General features: G+C 49.4%; 1 protein-coding gene across 6 annotated transcripts in view; it reads left to right on the top strand.

The window, feature by feature from the left end:
* The window catches only part of RGS3 (regulator of G protein signaling 3), a 74,733-nt gene that overhangs the window by 32,687 nt on the left and 24,014 nt on the right, over nt 1-18,032 (top strand). For all 6 annotated transcript variants that reach the window (XM_031556142.1, XM_031556141.1, XM_019621344.2 and 3 more), the window contains 2 exons: nt 7,047-7,158; nt 11,793-11,833. In XM_031556142.1, the coding sequence (XP_031412002.1) occupies nt 7,047-7,158; nt 11,793-11,833 (153 nt within the window). The remainder of the gene's footprint in view (nt 1-7,046; nt 7,159-11,792; nt 11,834-18,032) is intronic.

The raw sequence follows: 18,032 nt of genomic DNA, 5'->3' as shown, positions 1-18,032 counted from the left end.
GGAAATCAACTTTTTCTTCATGCTCGTGAAGGAGAAAATGCTCACGACAGATCCTCTGGCAGATCCAGAAAAAGGGAAATTAGGAATATTTTGTGCCAGTGTAGAGATCTAGCCATAGAATGCATTATAGGGTTTTTTAGAAGTTTAGCTCCTAAAGGTCCTGTCCAAAATCCTCTCCACTGTGTTATTTCAACTTCTTTTCTGTAGTGCAGGGAATTGATGTAGAGGACTTTTAAAGGTCTCTTTCAACTCGAATGATTCTATGATTCTATATTAGGAGGGATATTAAAAATTTGGGGAAGCAACTAAGCTTTGGTGACATGCTGAACCCATGTACGTGACAGCTTTCAACAGCCAAACCAGCAGGGTTTGTAATGTTGTGTGCATTTCTGTTGGCTTTGCTTATATCCAGCAGTGAGGTCTAAACTATGGGATTTGGGACAGAGGAAGTATCTCAGTGAATGGCACAGTGCACTGGGCAGCCAGAACTGCTCACTTGGGCATTGCTCAGCAGTGCTGAACTGTGACGGTGCCTTCTGGGGCGTTGTCAGTGAATCTCACTACTGTACAGAACACATGTTTTGTATTTAGTTGGACTGAACAGCGTGTCATCTTCACAGAGCCACAGAGGAACTTTCATTTGAGTAATTTAGTTTCTGTGTAGTGTTTTCTGGGTGGCTGACAGCAGAGTCTCTGTAACATACCGTGTTGCTGGCTTGGAGAAAGCTGTTCAAGACTGTGCTGAAGGACTTTCTTTGCACTCTTTGGATTTCAGCATGTAATTCATCTCTTTTTTTTGTCTTAATTCTTTTTTTCTGTTTGAGTACATGAAAAATTGCATCACTCACCAGGAAACTTGTCACCGATTCGTAGATAAAACTCTTCCCCTGCCTGTCCTGCTGCTCTTTGCTCATCAGGGTCTTCAGGGTGCGTGCACGAATGAAAACAAAACACGTGGCTGTGTAGCACAGTGGTGCTATGATGGTCGGAAATATGGTGGCCAGCTTGTGTTCGGGATATTCCTCCTATGTGGGTTTGTGTTCTTTACTTTCAGATCTGCCTCAGAGGTCTGTAAAAGCAGCCAATTATAAACTGTGTCTGAGTAACTAATGCCACTTTTAGTCTGGGTGAAGCATGTTTGTATGTACAAGGATGTTTGAAGGTAGATGAAGCAGAGTCTCAGGATGATCGTGTTTGGAGGAGGCGTGCTGTTCTGTTGCCCAATGGCCACATAAGCTATTTTGGAGACCCAGCTGTGGAGAGGGTTAGGAGGATGCCTCAGGGAAAGGGCTCTCTGTTTGCTAATTATGCCCTGAGGAGGATGAGTGTGCAGCTGGGAAGAGGATTTCCCAGTTGGAGCTGCTGCCAGGGAAGGGCAGGATGCTGTACAGTGGCCAGGAGCACTAGACAGCCTCTGAGAATGATGGTGCCTTGCGGCTGTTGTAACTCTGCATGCCAAGGGACAAGGAAAGAGGCTGTGACTAAGCACTGTGAAATAAACAGAAGCAGTGAATGGGAAGCATGTGGCAGACTGCTTTGGGAGGCAGGAGCCTTTCCCTCAGAGTGAACCCAGGTGTGGTGTTGAGGCCGGTACTGCCAGGAGCCAACAGCTGTAGGGAGCAGCACCAGGACATCAGCCACGTTTCTGGGGGAATGGCTGCCTCCTGTCTGCAGTGTCTCACAGCTTCACTGCAGGGCTTTGCAGAGCTTTGAGGAATTGGTGCGCTCCTGTGGAGTGAGAACATCTGCTTTAGTCCTGACAGGGCTTTGGATGAACTTTCTGAGGCCAACAAGACCCCAGGTGGCCTGGCTACAGTGGAATTTCCCTGGTGCAGAAGGACTCTTACTTCTCTTTTCACTGGACTTGCGCTTACTCCCACTCCTCCCTTCTCTGCTGTCTTGTTTCTCATGAGTCCTTTCTTCCTTGCTCTACGTGCCTTTCCATTTCTCACTGTGTTTCCCTTGCAACCTCTCAAATTGGAGTTCTACACTTTACAGGACTACTTTTTGCATCTCGTTCTGCTTTGCCCGAGTGACTGAAAAGAGGAAAGCCTGGGTGCAGGGGCTAGAAATTGAGATGCTATGTCATATTTATTTTTTAAACCAAAATCTTTTCCCCTTGGTAGTTTCCATGTCTGGCAGTACATCCTTGTCACTGAGCAAACCCTCTCCCATCTCCTGAAGGACACAACCTATCTCTCTGGAGGCTTGCCAGGTTCTGTCCTTTCTCTGACCTTACCACTGGGGCAATCCTTATTCAGGCCTTAATCGCATCCTGTCTAGACTTCGTTGCAATTCCCATTTTTATGGTGTTCTGAAATCCCTCCAACCTGCAGAGTGCCAGAGGTGCAAGGTGTTGGATGCAGGCTTTGTCCTTTTTGATGTTTTTGTATTGCACCTGGAGGCAATTTCTCAATGCCCCGAGGAACCTTCGCAATGTGCATCACGCTCAACCCCTTCTCAGCTCTCTGCTTTGCCATCCTGGCAGGTCTGTAGGACAGGATAGCCTGCCCTTGAGCCCTGGGGAGCAGGGACTGGCCTGCCTAGGGTCTTCTGTCCCAAGTGCTGAATACAAATTCTTGGCACTCTGAGCCCAGGCTGGATCTGTCAGCTCCCAGTTTCAGTGGGTGGCTGGGTTTGACCTACACAGTGGGTTAACAAAAACCCTACTCTCTGGCACAGATGTTTCGTGATCTGTTTTTAGACAGTTTCATTTGGGTGAGAAACCAGAAACTTGCACTTACCTCCTACCTCCACCACACTAGTTCCTCTCACTCTGTCCTTTCTTTTCTACTGCCTCTTTGTATTCTCATCTCTGTCATTTTTGAATCAGGTGATATCATTTCCTCATCTGCAGAGCCACTGCTTATGCTGATGCTTGAGTGTGGTGTGTGGCCCTTTGAGTCCTTTGATTCTAGTTCACCAAGGTGAGGTTCCAGGCTGACAGCTGGAGCCTGCACCATGGATCTGCTTTTGGCAAGTGTGGTCACACGTCTTCATTGAATTCTAGTTGAGCATGTAAACTCCTTGCTGAGGATCTTGACAGAAAAAATGCACGAGGTGGTAGAAGAGTCTGAGCACGTTGTGGGTTAATAGAGTGTTGGGATGTCTTAGAAGGACAGATGCATTTAGAATGGACACGTTTGGAAGTCAAAATCCAGGAGCAGTAGAGCATGCTTAGAGAGTTAGGGCTGCAGCGTGTGAAGCAGTGGCCCAAAGGCTTTGCCATATCTCTCTGTGGGTGGTAAAGATTCCCTGACTTGGGAAGCTTGTGCGCATTTCCAAATCACCAAGCCTGGAGAGCATGCACCTACTGCCTCTGCAAAGCTAAGGCCATTTCTCCAGTTAGATGGTGGCTCTGATAAATGCCAATGTACTAAGCTTGTGGGAGCTTGATTATTTTTGTTCCTGGGCTCCTAATCCCATGGTCTCTGCAAAAACCAAGTGAATAACTGCCATTGTGAAGCTGCAGCCCAGAAGGTTGTGACTTTGGAGCATGTGATCACAGGAGCAGCAAATACAACTGTTCACACTCTGCATGTGGGGAGCTATGTTATTTGTGGTCTGGTGAGCCCAGCAGAGATATCTGCTTCCTGGAGGATGGGCACATGAGAGCATTATGAAGATATGTGTAGATCTGGAAAATCTGAGGAAAATTAAAGGCAGCTTCATCCGTTTAACTTGACCCAGCAAATTGGGCACGTTAAGTTCATACTATTCTAACTGGGCTTTGTCTTTGAGATTGCACCCATTTCTGTGGGAGGAGATCCCGTGCTGATACACATACACAAAGTATGTGTGGATCAGAAGATGTGTGTTCAAGATATCTGGGCTTGCTCTGGCCAATTGCAGACAGCAGTCTCTGTCCAGTGATGCAGGGGATCATCGTTGTGTTCTCCTTTGGCATCTGACAACTTTGTTGCAGAAGATCTCCCTCTGTTTTGCTGAACATGGCTATGGAACCACAGCAAGAGAAGAGGAAGATGTCTTGGAATGCAGCCTGGCTCAGCAGGCAGGGTCTGCGTGCTCCGTTCTGCAGTGTCTCTGCTGATACACTGCTGCAGTGACAAGTGCCAGCTCCTCCCTGCTGTAACCTCCATGGCAAAGGCTTGCTGTGTGTACAGGATGGGGGTAACTATTCTTATGCTTGAATGCAGAGGTACTTGGGCTGCAAGGCTTAATTTGCAGACATCTTTTCATCATGCTTTTGTTACCGTGTTTTCTTGATGAGGCGTGGTGATGACCTTCCTTCTGCGGGGCTCTGCGATATTCAGTTCTCATCGTGGGGAAGCATACCGACTCATTGCTTTCCACCTCATCTCCTGGCTTTCATTTGCTCCTGTTTCCTTTTAGGAGGCTCTTTAAATGTACCTCTTCCTTCAGTAACAATGATTTGACAACTGTACTCTGTAGGTAGAGTCAGATCTATGAGCAGAAGGGGCTCTGTGGTTTGCCATGGTGCAGAACTCACACAGATGAACACCAGCACCAACCTCTACAAACAGATTTTTTGTAAAGTCTGCTCATAGCCACTGAAAAGTCTGTATAACAACAGCTGTGTGGCCTTCAACACTAATAATGACGCAGGTATGCTTATCCTTTTCTTCAGAGGAGCCTTTTCATCATCCCGTTTGTTTACTGTCTCATTTTGAGGTGTGAAACTCAGTTCTGAGAAACAGACAGTGGTACTCTGACTCTTCAAGGAGCAGCGCTGGAGGATTCTGTGTTGTTCCCGGGTGAATCCAGGCACTGTTCCCTTTTTGTTTGCTCTCTTACTCTTTGAACCCTATGATTTCACATGGCAGATATCAGATCTGTCGTAGGGGACTTTTGGAGGCATGTCAGCACTGTGATGCCCACCCCAGGCTGAGCTCCAGATGCTCTCTGCAGCCCTCCCCTCTCACACCAGCTGACTATTGCTGCTTGGGGCTCACCCCTGACTTAGTTTCAGGAGGTCCCACTCCCAGCTCTGTGAGAGGGATCAGCTGAGTCCTGGCCCTTGCTTTGTCCCCCTGTGGCTCACAGAAGTTCTGTAACCCCCTTTAAACCCCTCATTGTACAGAGCTGCTCTAAAATCAGATGTCTTCCAGGAAGCAGCATCTAATGGAGATGCTCTTACCTAACCTGTACCAACTGTGCTTTTATCTTCTTTGCATCCTGAATTCAATCAGGCCCATCTTCTCATTAAAGCACAATGTTACCTGCAAATGCTTCTGTATGTGATTGTGTCTATGATTCCCCATTTAAGTCTATTTGGTTTCAAAGCAGTTTTTTTTCTTCCTTGCTAATCCTTCTGTCCCTTTTTCTTCCCTTTAAAGTTCCATGTGCATTAGGTCTACGTTTTCTTTCCTCTATTTCCACTTTTATCACTTGCTGGTCATGCTTCTGTTTCCTTCATTTCACTGCTCTTGTCAAAAACCCTGAACGTCTCTTTGACACTGAGAGATCTGGAATGGCACTGGATGTGTCCCAGAACAGGAATCTTGTGAAGCAGGAAATGCAGAGAGAAAGTTTATAGTGCACTTTGTGCTTGTTTTAGTAGTCATAATGCCAGAGGTAATGAAGAGGGGGAACAACAGTGTTGAGAGCAAGGGAAGGGATTTTCCGAATGATACAGAGAGAAACAGATGCTCCCTGGTTTAATTGCCCACTAACGCTATGCTGGGAGCTTTCTGCTTATTAAGAATCCCACAAAAATGAGTTTGCACAGCAAGAACTCTCGTGGCAAGGACTTGATTTTGGTTGCAAAGTTGAATGCACTGCCTTGATGCGAGTCTCAGCATCATGTGATAACCTGCTGCCCAGCTTGCCTCCTCTGACACATGCCTGTCAGCCGGCGGGCAGAGACACGCTGTGCTGGCTGTGTGTCCCCATAAACAGTGACTCAGCCCCTGTCCTGAGCAAAGTCACCTTTCAAGGAGTGACTTGGTGGGAGGGGTGCCAGCCTGTGGGATCCGGGGTGTTTTTCTGCTTTTGCAAGTAAGTTGCTAAAAGGTCAGAAAACACTCCTTGTTGCTGCTCAGTGCTGCAAAGCATCTTTCCCTTTGTGCTGGGGTATGTCTGGGGGCATCCCCAGGAGTGGTTAATAGCAGCTGTGTGCTCCTGTGCTTTGTCTTGTGACCCGAACAGAGCATGTGTTGATGTTTTGCAGAGCATTCAGCATCCAGTGTGCCCACTGGCATCTTGCAGCTGCTTTCTGGCATCAGCTTGAGCCTTGCTGCGTGCCTCCAGCTTGTGCTGCAGAGCAGGACGGGCTCAGCCCTTGACCCAAGACACTCATCTCATGGGGCTGCTGGGTCAAGGATCTGCAGTGCAGCTGGTTCTTACTTTAAGAATCACCATCACCTCTACTGATCAAATGAGGGACCTCAAGAGCCAGAGCAAAATCTGCCTGTTGAGTTGTGAACGCATTCCACTGGAGAAGCTCCCAGCTTCTAGCACTCGAGTCACTGCTCAAGCATAGAGCTGGGCAGATATGCAGTGCAGTATTTGCTTTATATCTCTCAAAGTGGTTTAAAGGTATCAAGTATGTTCCCTGAAAATACTCTCATGGGTTCTGCTTTTGTAAAAACTAAGTGGTTTTTTTTTCCCCCTTCAAAGGTAGCAAAACTGGACATACAAAGAGTGAAAACAGTGAGGAGCTCCTTCCTGAGCATGTTGAGGGGAATCACATTTGCTTTTAGGCTGCAGTTTCTGTGCTGAGATTAGTTGGCAACTCATTCTGTCCTTCTGCTCCCCTGATTTGTAACTTATGTAAATGGGAAGTGACACGAGAGAGCAGAGGGGTGTGTTTGTGCGACGTTGCGCTGTCGGGCAGGTTTACCCCTCCTGTCACGGGACTGCACAAGCCTTGGGAGGTGGCTACCAAGCAGTGGGCCCTGTGTGGGGCTTGCTGGGGGTACCTGTAGCATGCAGCACCCTTAGGGAGGGGCCTGGGTTGTTGCTGGCTAGTGCATCTCCCTGACGTGCAGGGCCTTTTCCAAGGTATTGAGTGCCAGGAGATGGATTCCTCATAATTTCTCCTTTGCTGCTCTTCTGCTCTCCAGGTGACTCTCTTCGTCTACTCTGACCTGCTGCTCTTCACCAAGGAGGATGAGCCTGGATGTTGCAATGTACTGAGGAACCCTCTCTACCTGCACAGTGTCAAACTCCAGGAGGGTGAGTGTCTGCTGCAGTGGCTGGAGGTGTTTGGAGTGTTTTCTGGGCTCAAGCTTAAAGATCTCTAGACAGCAGGATAGCACACCACTATCCCATTGCTTCCAGTTTGCAGCAGTGCTGGCTAACGCGTTCCACCAACCTCCCTGTGCTGGATTGTAAGTCCAGCACCACCCTTCCCAGCCCAGCATTAATCCAGTCCCCAGCAGCTCTGTCCCCTGGTGTGCCCTGGTAGCACACTGCAGGCCTGTCTCGGGTTCTGGGCTGTGCTCCCCAGAGTTCTGCTCGGTTGAGCTGCTCCTCTTGCTGCTATCGCTCAGCTTGCAGTGGGGACTGCAAAGGGAAGTGAAGTTTTGAGGTTCACCCCTATGTTGCCTTGAGAGAACTCAGAGGAGCTGAGCCCTACTGACCTTTACTTCACTGCTGCTTCCTTCAGCCGCCCACAGCTTCCCTCACTAGCATCCCTCCCCCATAAGCACACGTTGGTGAAGAAAGAACAAACCCTGGCCTTTGGTGGGAGGCTGTGGACTGCATGTTGCTCGCTTTGCCTTGGTTGAGCTTTCACATCTAGCTCATGGTTCTTAGGGCAGGGGGGTGGCTTGAATGAAGTTATTTTGAGTTCTGAGGCTGTACAAAAGATGACCTCAGCTACCTAGGGTCAAAAGAGGAACGAACAAATTGCTCTGCCACATCCTATTTCCTATAGTGGAGCCACTTCTTGGCCCCATTCCAATCCCATCGTGTTCCTCCTTTGGTGCAGTGGCTGTTTGGCCATGGGCTTGCTCTGCGTACAGCTGCCTGATCTATCAGCACAGGGCTGGGGCTTTGCTGCCTCCTCAAACCTAGACAGTATGGCTGGGGACTCTGCAAGAAAAAACATGATTAGATGAGAGGAAGAGCTTTTCAGTAACCAGAGTGGTCAAATCCTGGGCTGCCCAAAGAGTGTGCAAGACCTCCAGCTTTGGAGATGTTTGGGATTCCAATGGACACAGTACTGAGCACTGTGATCTGCGTTCTTTGGGCAGGGGCATGGAATAGAGATGTCCAGAGGCTCCTTCCAGCCCAACCTTGCCCTGTGAATGTACGAACTGACATCTCTCTGCAGTCCTGTGGCTCTGATCAAGAGGGATTAATCCAGAGCTTGTCTGCTTTTCCATAAGGAATAGTTTTCAGGATTGTTTTGTCACTTCCCATGATTTTCCCCAGTGGAGCAAATAGTTCTGGCAAGGGGCTGTGACTCTGCATGCCTCACAACGTATAAGCCTCTGTACTGGGGATCTGCACAATGGCACAGTGGGCTGCCCATTTCTTATTACCCATTTACAACAACTTTTCTGTTCCCAGATTCATTTGCTAACATATTTGGTGGGGGCAGTGAGGGGAAAAAGGGACACGGAGAGTTCAAGTTGTTTAGAAAAGCCCTTGAGCTTCATTGAGATCTGTTGAGTTTGTTCTCAACGCTGCTTATTACCAAGGAAAAAACAAAAGAAATTGTTCCTCGCTGAAGTGCTTGTTGGTCAGCATCTGCTCCCATGCACGTGTGGTTCCTGGCTGCTCCCAAAGCTGCTGCACTGCTTTTGTTCTCCTGGAAGAAAATGTCTTCCCCAGTGTTCACCCCGTGCTGCAGCAGCTCTGCACGCTGAGGTGTGTTTGCAGGTCGGCATAAGAGTGTGCCTCCTGACCTCCAGCTGATCGTTGGGTCCTGTGAGCAGTTTTCTGCTCTTTATTTCCTTGTTACCATAATGACTTGGCTAGAATCACATCTGGAGTGGCTCAACGAGTCTCTCGAAGGGGATGTTTGCCTGTGCCACACCAGACCCACCTGTACACCACGAATCCAGCACAGTCAGTTTTGAGGCAGGTTCGGGTAGGGCTGCTTCAAGGCGGGTGGAACAAGCAAAGAGATGTCTGTCCCTTTTGGCAGGAGTTTTCTGTTGGTCTCCTCATAACTGAATGGCACATTAATAGGAACAGGCGTATTGCTGAGTATAACAATTGAGACATCTCCGGTACACTGAAGACCATTGTGATGTTTCCTGTTTCTGCCTCTCGCTGCACTGTGCGAAAGCAAATCAGTATAATCTGCTTTACAATGCTCTGTCTTCCTGCTTTAGAAGCTGAGCATGGCTGATGAGCACCACACTGGCCAATGTTTCCAGTGCGACAGGGCTGGCTTCCTCACTAGATGCGGTGGGAATTTCCATGCTAACACTGCTGTGGTCTCAGCCCCTGGGTGGGTGTGCTTGGCTTGGGAGGAGAGATCCCATGTAGCAGCCTGAGAGAGCAACCTGCCTGTGAGCCCCAGCCCTAGGCTGGATGCTGCTGGTTTGCTGTCTCCTACATCACAGGGCACCGTGTCCTGCAGCAAACAGCTTTAAGACATTCAAAGGTCCAGACTCTGGTTTTTGGGGCTTTGGTCTGCAAACTTCTCTTTGGGTCTTGGATGCAGTGCTGTCCTCACTGAGCAGGCTGGGGAGCAGGGTGCCCTTGCTGTGGTTATTGTCAGTGTCCTCTAGTGTGCAAGGAGATGTAAAAAGCGCAGGACCAATTTCCTACTCCCATCTTTTTGACTCAACTCCTGGTGTGCACCACCTAAGCCTTGCAGCCAGAGGCTCCTTTCCATTGGTTGCACAGAGCAGGTGGGCAGAACAGTGCTGACAGCCACTGCTGTGCTGGCAGCTGTGTATCACCCACCCCTTGTGCTAGCATGAGTGTGCAGGGCTTAGCTGGGGAGGGGGATGTGCTCCTAAAAAAGCCACGTGTTCCTCTTGTGCTGAACCAGCCCAGCCATGGGGCAGGAATGGATCAGGTTACCCTGAGAGATAATCCAGTCTCTGTCATGATGTATCAACCTGGAACCAAAATATCTCAAAGTGAGGGTTGGTTTTTTTTTTTCCCTCTGCTTATTTTCTTTCAGCATTTCTCCAACCATGGCTGAGTACACACTGCTCAGCTGTCAAAAAAGACACAGCCATAGTACTGGGTAGGGGACAGGGCACTACATGAGTCTCACCAAGGTTTGGCATTGATAACAGCCTAGGAGTAGGGCTGGAAAGACTGGGAGTCTCTTAGTTCCTATTTTTCTTTCCTGCTAAAGGCAATTTCTTGTGGAAAAATGGGATTTAAGCAGCTTCTTGGCCCAGGCTGGCTGCCTGCTCTGTGTGTGCAATAGGCACTGTGCTGCTTACCCATGTGAGACAGTGAGGCCTCAGAGGGATGGGGCTGGAGCCTACTGGGTGGAGAGGTTGCTGACACTGGGAGTCAGAGGGGAATTCTGAAGAAAACTTAATTCTGATGGCTTTAGGCTTTTTTGGAGGTCATTCCTTACTGCAGAAAGCCAGAAGGAATGCACAGAGGTTCAGAGAGCGGGCACTTACCCCAGGCTGTTACACTCCAACATCGCCTTGCCTGCTCTCCCCAAAGGGAAGCTGGAATTGTCCAGCACATGGCTTTGGGCACTTGCTCGAGGGCGTCATGTTGCCTTTGCAGGGACTCAGGTGGCCTTTGGTGCTCATGGCCCTGTGTTGATCGCTGTGCTGCAGCTGTGCTCGGCAGTGGGGCGCTTCCACCACCACACAGAGCCTGCTCCATTGCTTGCACAGCATAGGATGTTGAAATGAAGCAGAGCTCGTGCTTCAGATAGGTTCTGCAGCCATGTCCAGACTGCAGGGCTGATCTCACGGCAGAGATAACGTCGTTAAAGAGGTTGTGAAAGCTGCTGCCTGGCAGTGCTACACGCTGGTGAGGACAAAACCTTGGTAGGGCACGCTGGGGGCATTGCGGTGGCACAGCTGGCTCTGGGTGTGGGATGTCCTGCTTTGGAGCTGAGGGGCTCTGTCCTGTGCTGGCTTTGTGTCCTTCTGTGAGGTGATGTCTGCTTAGAGCTTTTCTTGGGGCTGGGGAGCCTTGTGTCCTGCTGGTGGGGAGCAAAGGCCAGGACAGACCTTGGCACAGCCTTCCTGATGGAAAGCATCCAGCAGCATCTCCCTTCCCAAAGCCCAGGGAGGCAGCTTGGGGAGCAGCCCTTAGCCCCGTGGAGCAGGTTGGGCTCTTCCTTATGCCTTGTATCTGTCGCTTCCCCATGCCCTGGGGTTTGGCTCCATCTGCTTAGAGAAGCACTGGCCCTAGCTCTTGGCAATGATGGAGACTGGGACAAACAGCACCAGGCAGAGCTGTGGCTGCCCTTTATAATGGCTCGAGGGGAGAAGCTGAGAATGAGCAAGGATATAAGAATGCTCTCGTGAGTCCTCCTGGGAGCAGAGCATTTGTAAGAGTGTAGAGATCTGACCCTGGTGCCCAGGTACCTGCAGAAGAATTGGGCTGCACGTGCTGTGGGAGATCAGGCAGGAGAGCCCAGGTGTGGCCTCTGAACAAATCACACCTCGTTCCAAAAGGACTCATGGGAGGATCTGTGGTAGTGCAGTAAGCCCATGCAAGAAAACCATGCAAGTGCAGCCCGCGTGGCTCGTGGTCCTGCAGATGCAGCATACATCACTCCCAGAGCGCAGCCTGGTACTGTGGGATGACAACAATAAATATTCATTAAAAGTTGTCTCCTAGCCAATTCCTCTGCAGTGTCTCTGCTCGCAGAAATGCAGTTGTAGCTTAATTTTGATCCTGATTTCTCTTCTTTGTAGGTTCAGAAGATCGGAAATTCTGCATCCTTTACCTTGCAGAGGTGAGTGTTGCTGGTTTCCAAATTAACTTTCCAATGGGAGCTGGACACATACTAACAACTTGCTTTTTTTTTGCTGGAGCTGGTTGATTTTAACTTCCTTTTTTATTAGTTTGTCAGAGGTCTGGAAAGGAAACACGATGGCCGTAGCCAGAATATATTAATAAGAAGCTGCTAAGAGGAATCTGAGGATTGGTAGCCCCAAGACAGGCTTGCTTTTCCCTTCCCCTGTGTACCTTACTCACTGCTGCTCCCCTCCAATTTCTCCTGGAGTTCTTTCACCCAAGGGTTCCGTGACAGCTGTTCTCACTTTATTTGTTAGGCATCTTCCTCTGCTTGTCTTCAAGCACCCAGCTTTGAAACCCTCAAATAAAATAAGGAAGCCCAGTATAAGAGACACACAATCGTAGCTCTAAAAACGTGCGTGGCTGAATGCTTTAAACAGATTTGAAATCATTCAGACGTTGACACAGTTACTTTTGTGTTGGGAAGCAGCCAAGGAGACTGCAGAATCGGTTCACAGTGACTGGTCCTCCCTAATCACTGGGTGCTGCAGCTAATATATTTTTTTTATTTTTATTTTTCCTTTCAACTGACTTTAGTTTGTTCCTGGCTTCAAGGCCTTGTGTTTTCAGGGTGGAAATCTGGGTCTGGGAAAGATCCCCAGGGCACTGAGGAGAAAAGGCACACATTGCTCAGCAGCCACGCAACATAATAAGCTATTGTGAAAGTTGGATAAAAACGCTCGGGGTGGAAGTTGTTCACCTTGGGCGGGTGGGAATGGGGCCAGAGCACAGCTGGCTGCGTAACCGTGTGCCGACAGCTCTCCTGAAGGCCCACCCTTGCTCCTTCCTTGTCTTTATTTCTTCTCGGGGTGGTTGGGCAGGAGCTGCCTGCTTAGCACAGAGACTGGTGTCCGCCTGCTGATCCCATTCCTGCATCTTCTCATGTGCCTGGAAAAATGCATTTGGAGCCTGACGTTTAATTTAGGGTCTTTGGGGCCCTGAGTTAAAGTAACCAAATGAGAAATGCTGTGTTTCATGGGATTGTGGGAGGAGAAAGCTCCTCTTTGGCGAGATGTAGTGAGGGGTGTAGCTTTTTCCTGGTGGGCTGCAGTGGCCCTGGCTCTTGTGGTTCTGCTGATTGAAACATGAAATGTGAAGCTTTTTTCTTTCCTGCAGGCCCCGTTTATGGTCTCTGTAAACCATTCTTGTTTCTCCTGTCCACCCAGGGCATTTCAGGGAGGCAGCCTAGTGCCACACCAGCAGTGGGTGCTCATACCCAGTGCTGTGCCAGTTAATTTCCAGGCTTGTCGGAGGCTCTGGCACCAGGCATATTTGGTTAAAGAAGGGAAGCTGAGATGCAGAAGGACTGGGACGTGCCAATGAGTCAGCAGGTGTGCAGGAAGGACAGTGCCATGCTGATGCCCCCACAAGCAGTGCTGGGAAATTGTGACCTACAGACCACAACCCTGGGGGCTGCACAGAACGGATGCTGGGCTGTATGGATGTGAGCTTGGGTTAATGAAGGAGCCCAGGGGGTTGGAAGGGGACAGTCCCTTCCAAAGGCAATCCTGTGTACACAGGCGTGGCATAGCTTGGACACCTTGCTGGGCTGGAGAGCATTGCTTTGTGCTGCTAAGATTGTCTGCAGTGGAGGGATTTGGAGGCCTGATCTGCTGCTAAATAAAAGCTGGGGCTGGGAGCCAGCACTGCACCCCTGTGTTGAACTGGCACGTGGGGCTGTGAGTCCCCTGAGTCACAACCATGATCCTGTGAGTCACCTCATGCAAAGCCCACATTCTTTGTCTGTGGGAATGAGAGGGTTTTGTGCCACAGAGAGCAGAGATTTTGTGCCACAGAGAGCAGCTGGCTGTACTTGAGGGCTGTGGGAGGCTCAGGAGGGTATCCTCAGCACAGCATGGCCTTGGCACCCTCATGGTCGCACAGATGGAGTGCAGCAGTGCTCTGTGTCTGGGTCCTGATGTAATTGTCTGACTGCCCACCCCTGACAACTTGTAGCACCTACAGAGCTTAGAGGAGGGGTGCAGAAGGGAAGGATGTTTGTGTGGATGTGGCTCTTATGCTCCATGTCACCCTGACGGACGTCTCTTCTTTTGATGTTCTCCTGTCCTGATGTTTGCAGCCAGTGGTCAGCTGCATGTTGTCCTGGGATGAATCTGATGGGGCTGGGCTTGGTGCTGGTCATTGCCTGAGCCCCTCTGTCCCTGTGACCTGAGCAGACAGGTCCCTCCCACTGCTGTGACACAGCTAAGGGTCAATGGAGGCCCTTGTACCAATGCTTCTTACACAGATCAGCTGCAATGAGCTTTAATGCACTCAGTGCTGCTGTAAGCTGTAAGGGAGTCTGTTGGGCCTAGTGCTTGCTGTAGGAATAGTGCTTTGCCAGGTCTTGAGCTCTATCTCCTTTTTTGTTTAGAGGGTGAGAGTGACGTTTTGCACCATAAGGTGACATTTTTGCATTTGGATCCAATGCAGTCCAAAATGGAAGCATGTATCAAAATGTCTAGGAGTTGCTTGATTTATTTTAAACGAGAAAGAATATTCCAACCTTCAGGGAAAATGATATGTCATGAGATGAGCTGCTGCTAGTCATCATCCTGTCTGATCACCTGCAAATAAATCACTCACAGAGCTTAAATCCTGAGCACGATGGGCATTGACAGCCAGATGGCAAACTGATCTCCATCACCTGGTGTAGCTTCCAGCAGGGCTGGTGTTTCTCTTGCAGACACTGCAGGCTGTGAGTTTGCAGTGTTTTGAGGTCCTTCAAGTAGTGGGGCACGCAGCCTCTTGCATGGGAAATGCTGAGGGGATGGGGAGCATCCCCTGCGTGGTGAGAAGCAGCAGCCCCCAGGGAACCTGGCCTGGGGTGTGAGTTTGTGCTCCAGGACTGCATTCACACCCTTCCCTGCTCCGGAAATATCCCACTGATAGGAAACTGCAAAGCAGCGTTTTATTGCATTGTTTGAGATTTTTTGATTCGAGCCCAACATGTTCAGACCAAACTGACTTAAAATCAAAGAGCTCATTGAGTTTTTTCATTGTAAAAGCGCTAGCAAAATCGATCGTTTTCTCTGGCAGTTTTCATCTGCAGACACTGGTGTTTCTCTGGGGAAATTGCTCTGACAGAAAATCTTTCCAGCAGATACTTGTTGGCCTGCTGCAGTGAGCACACTTACAGACCTGAGCAAATTAATGCTCGCATCTGGGCTCGATGTTGGTTTGTCCAGGCAGGAGATCCTGTAGGCAAGCGTTACAGAAATGACGTTGCCTCGGTTTGTCTCCCACCCTGGCTGTGTGTGGGGACATCCCTGCACTGTGTGGTCCCACGGGCACTGCTCCCATTTGCATCCTCAGGCAATGAAGCTGTGTCCCAGCTGCTGGCAGGGGTGCATTTAGCACAGCTCTCTCTATTAGCTGAACCCCTGCAGTAAGGGGCAATACTGTGTAAGTGTGCACAGCTCTTCACTGAAGATATCCTGGATTGTTCCATGGGAGAATTAATTCCCAAAGTGTCCCAGGACAGAGCACTGTGAATTTTAATTCCCTTCAGGTTCCCATTTCTGTGCAGGGGATCTGCACCTGAAAAGCAGTTTACAGAGGACTTAAGGGCTCAGGGGCATGGTAGGCAGTCTGTATCTGTGTAAATTTGAAGTTCTGGACGTGTCATCAGAGCAGTTAGCTAGGAGCTTTTTGGGGCACTTTTTGGCAGATGTAGGGAGTATTTAGGCAGATGGTTTGGTAATGGGGACAAAAGTGGAGCTGACATTAAACCTGCACAGCACAACAGAGCAGCTATGGTGGATTTGTTTGATTGGATTTGTTTGGTCAAGAACATAGAGAGGTGTTATTAATGACAGAGAGAGAGGTGCAAAGAGAGAACAACTGGAGCAGATGCCCTCAGAGGCTCTTGCCTTGCTATGATGCACTACTTGGCCTGAAAATCTAGAAGGATGGGAGATGGTGGTAGTATGTAACCAATGGTTAAAAACTCTGGGTTTATACCTCAACATCATCTTCTGTAAGCATTGCTCTATCAGAGAACCTGGGAAACCTGGCTCTTGCTTCACTGTGTTCAGAATTAGTGTTGGTATGGTAAAACCAGCAATCATTACGTGTGCATGCAGCTGGAAGTTCGGGAAGCAGGAGGTGATGCAGCAGATCAGTGCTGGAGCAGTGGGGTTAGTCATTAGGGTGGGTGAAAGCTAATGCTGCTCCCATAGACCAGACCTTGGGGAACGGAATGTGCTCAAAGGTCTGCGAGGGTCAGAAGTGAGAAGGGCCTCTTGGGAAAAGGGCACTTGGTGGCCGTGAGCTCCTGCAGTGGAAGGATGGCACCAATAGTGATAAATTTTTGGGATACAGTCAACTACAGATGAGATGTTCTCTACTGCTCTCTTCTGACCCAGAAGTGATGACTGTAAGACTTGTGTTTGGGGCTGAATGTGTTTCCACCCAAAATGGGATGATTTTGGCAGTGAGTCAAAGTCAAGGGACCTGTTTCCTTTTTCCCTTTTCCTGACATTATTGGAGATCTGGTGGCCTGGGTTGGGCTCTGCTGTTTGAAACCCTCTGAGTTCCTCAGCTCCCAGGTGGGCTGGAGCAGCCTGAGTGATGCCTTCATCCCTCCTAGAACAGTCCATCATTGTCAGCTGGCGTTGTGTACTGTGTGCAGGATGGGAGAGAGTGTGGTTATCTGTGGGCTATGTGCTCAGCTGAAGTTGTCTCAATTTCCTCTCATCTGCTCTAAGTAAAGAGATGTTGTTTGTCAGGTTCATGGGCTGTGTTGTTTGCCAGGTGAGCTTGGGGCTGGGGAGCGTTATACTGCAGGAAAGTGGAAGATCCTCTGGGATTTCACAGTTCATCTCTCTCAAGAGTCACAGTAGAGCAAACACTGCAGCCAAGGTTAGAAATGTTGGAGTCAGTCATGCTTAGGGACTTAAGAAAGAAAAAAAACTACACTCCTTATTGCCTGCTTCTGTCAGTTTTATTGCATTAATTTGATGCACATTGAGAGAAGGCAAAGTGTGCTCCTCTGCCTTCCCCTTCCTGCTCATGGTCCTATTTGGTGCTGGGGGGACTCCCTCCCTCTACCCACTGAGCTGGTCCTGGGCTCGGGAATCCCTTCCTGCTCTTGGACTTTTCCTTTGCTTCCTGGTGTCCCACAGGTAGTTGCTGGGTTCTGCACCATGTGGGCCTGTGGCACGCATCACTTCTAGTCACCCAGCTCACATGGAGGCTGGATGCTCAACCTGCACGTGCTGAGTCCCTCTGCCACCTCACTCCTACAGCAACAGTTTAACTCTGTCCCAAATGAAAGTTTCCTTCTTCCTCCACCCAAAGGATGGTAGATCCCAGCTGCTGGGTTCCCTGTGCACAGCATTGAGAAGTCTGAGCTCTGCAGACTGAATCTCAAGATTGCCAGTGCAAGACTGGCAGCATTCTGAGGAATGCTGAGGAGGTAATGTGCAGGTTACTCAAATGCAGATGCAGTCCTACCCTGCAACCCAGCATGTGCCCCAAATTTCAGTGCAGCTGAAATGCTTGCAGTTGTATTGGAAGGATCTGTCCTTCAAATGACATTTTTTTTTGGTCCAAGCCAGTACTCTCCTGGTGTGTGCCCTGAGCCAAAGCACACAAAGCCGTGACTCTGGAGCTGTTGACTGGGCTGCTCCTCTGCCTGGGACACCGAATATTTCGCTGGTGTGTGTTCACCTGGCTTTGACATGGAGTGATACAAGTAGCAGAAGCCCCAGGCTGGTACAACCCAGTCCATGCATCACAGCAGCTCCCAAATCAGATCTCTTTGGATGGAGCAGCAGGCAGTGTTTGTTCCCCAGCTGGAGAAACACAATCAAAGATATACTTTGCCTCCCTGGTTGTGTGAATCTTTGCTGTTCAACATCAATCCAAGTTCTGAGATGATCATGAAATGTACATTTTAGAGCAGAAGTTCTAAAATTTTTCTTCTGGCTCTAATTCTGTGGTCACATTGACTAGATGTTGGCAAAAAGGGCATCTGATAAGAAGCAGTTGAAGTAATGAAGAGCTTTTTGACACAGGCACCACTGGGTGATTTTGGAGAGGGGTCTGCTGGAGCTTTGTCTCTGGGGTGATGCTGGGGACAGAGGGACCCTTAGCTCTGGGGCTGTATCTGCAGCAGGTGGGTAAGCTTAGTG

Source organism: Meleagris gallopavo, chromosome 19, assembly GCF_000146605.3.
Source record: "Meleagris gallopavo isolate NT-WF06-2002-E0010 breed Aviagen turkey brand Nicholas breeding stock chromosome 19, Turkey_5.1, whole genome shotgun sequence".
Classification (NCBI taxonomy): Eukaryota; Metazoa; Chordata; class Aves; order Galliformes; family Phasianidae; genus Meleagris; species Meleagris gallopavo.
Note: the sequence above shows the minus strand (reverse complement) of the source record. Positions and strands in the feature narration are given on the sequence as shown.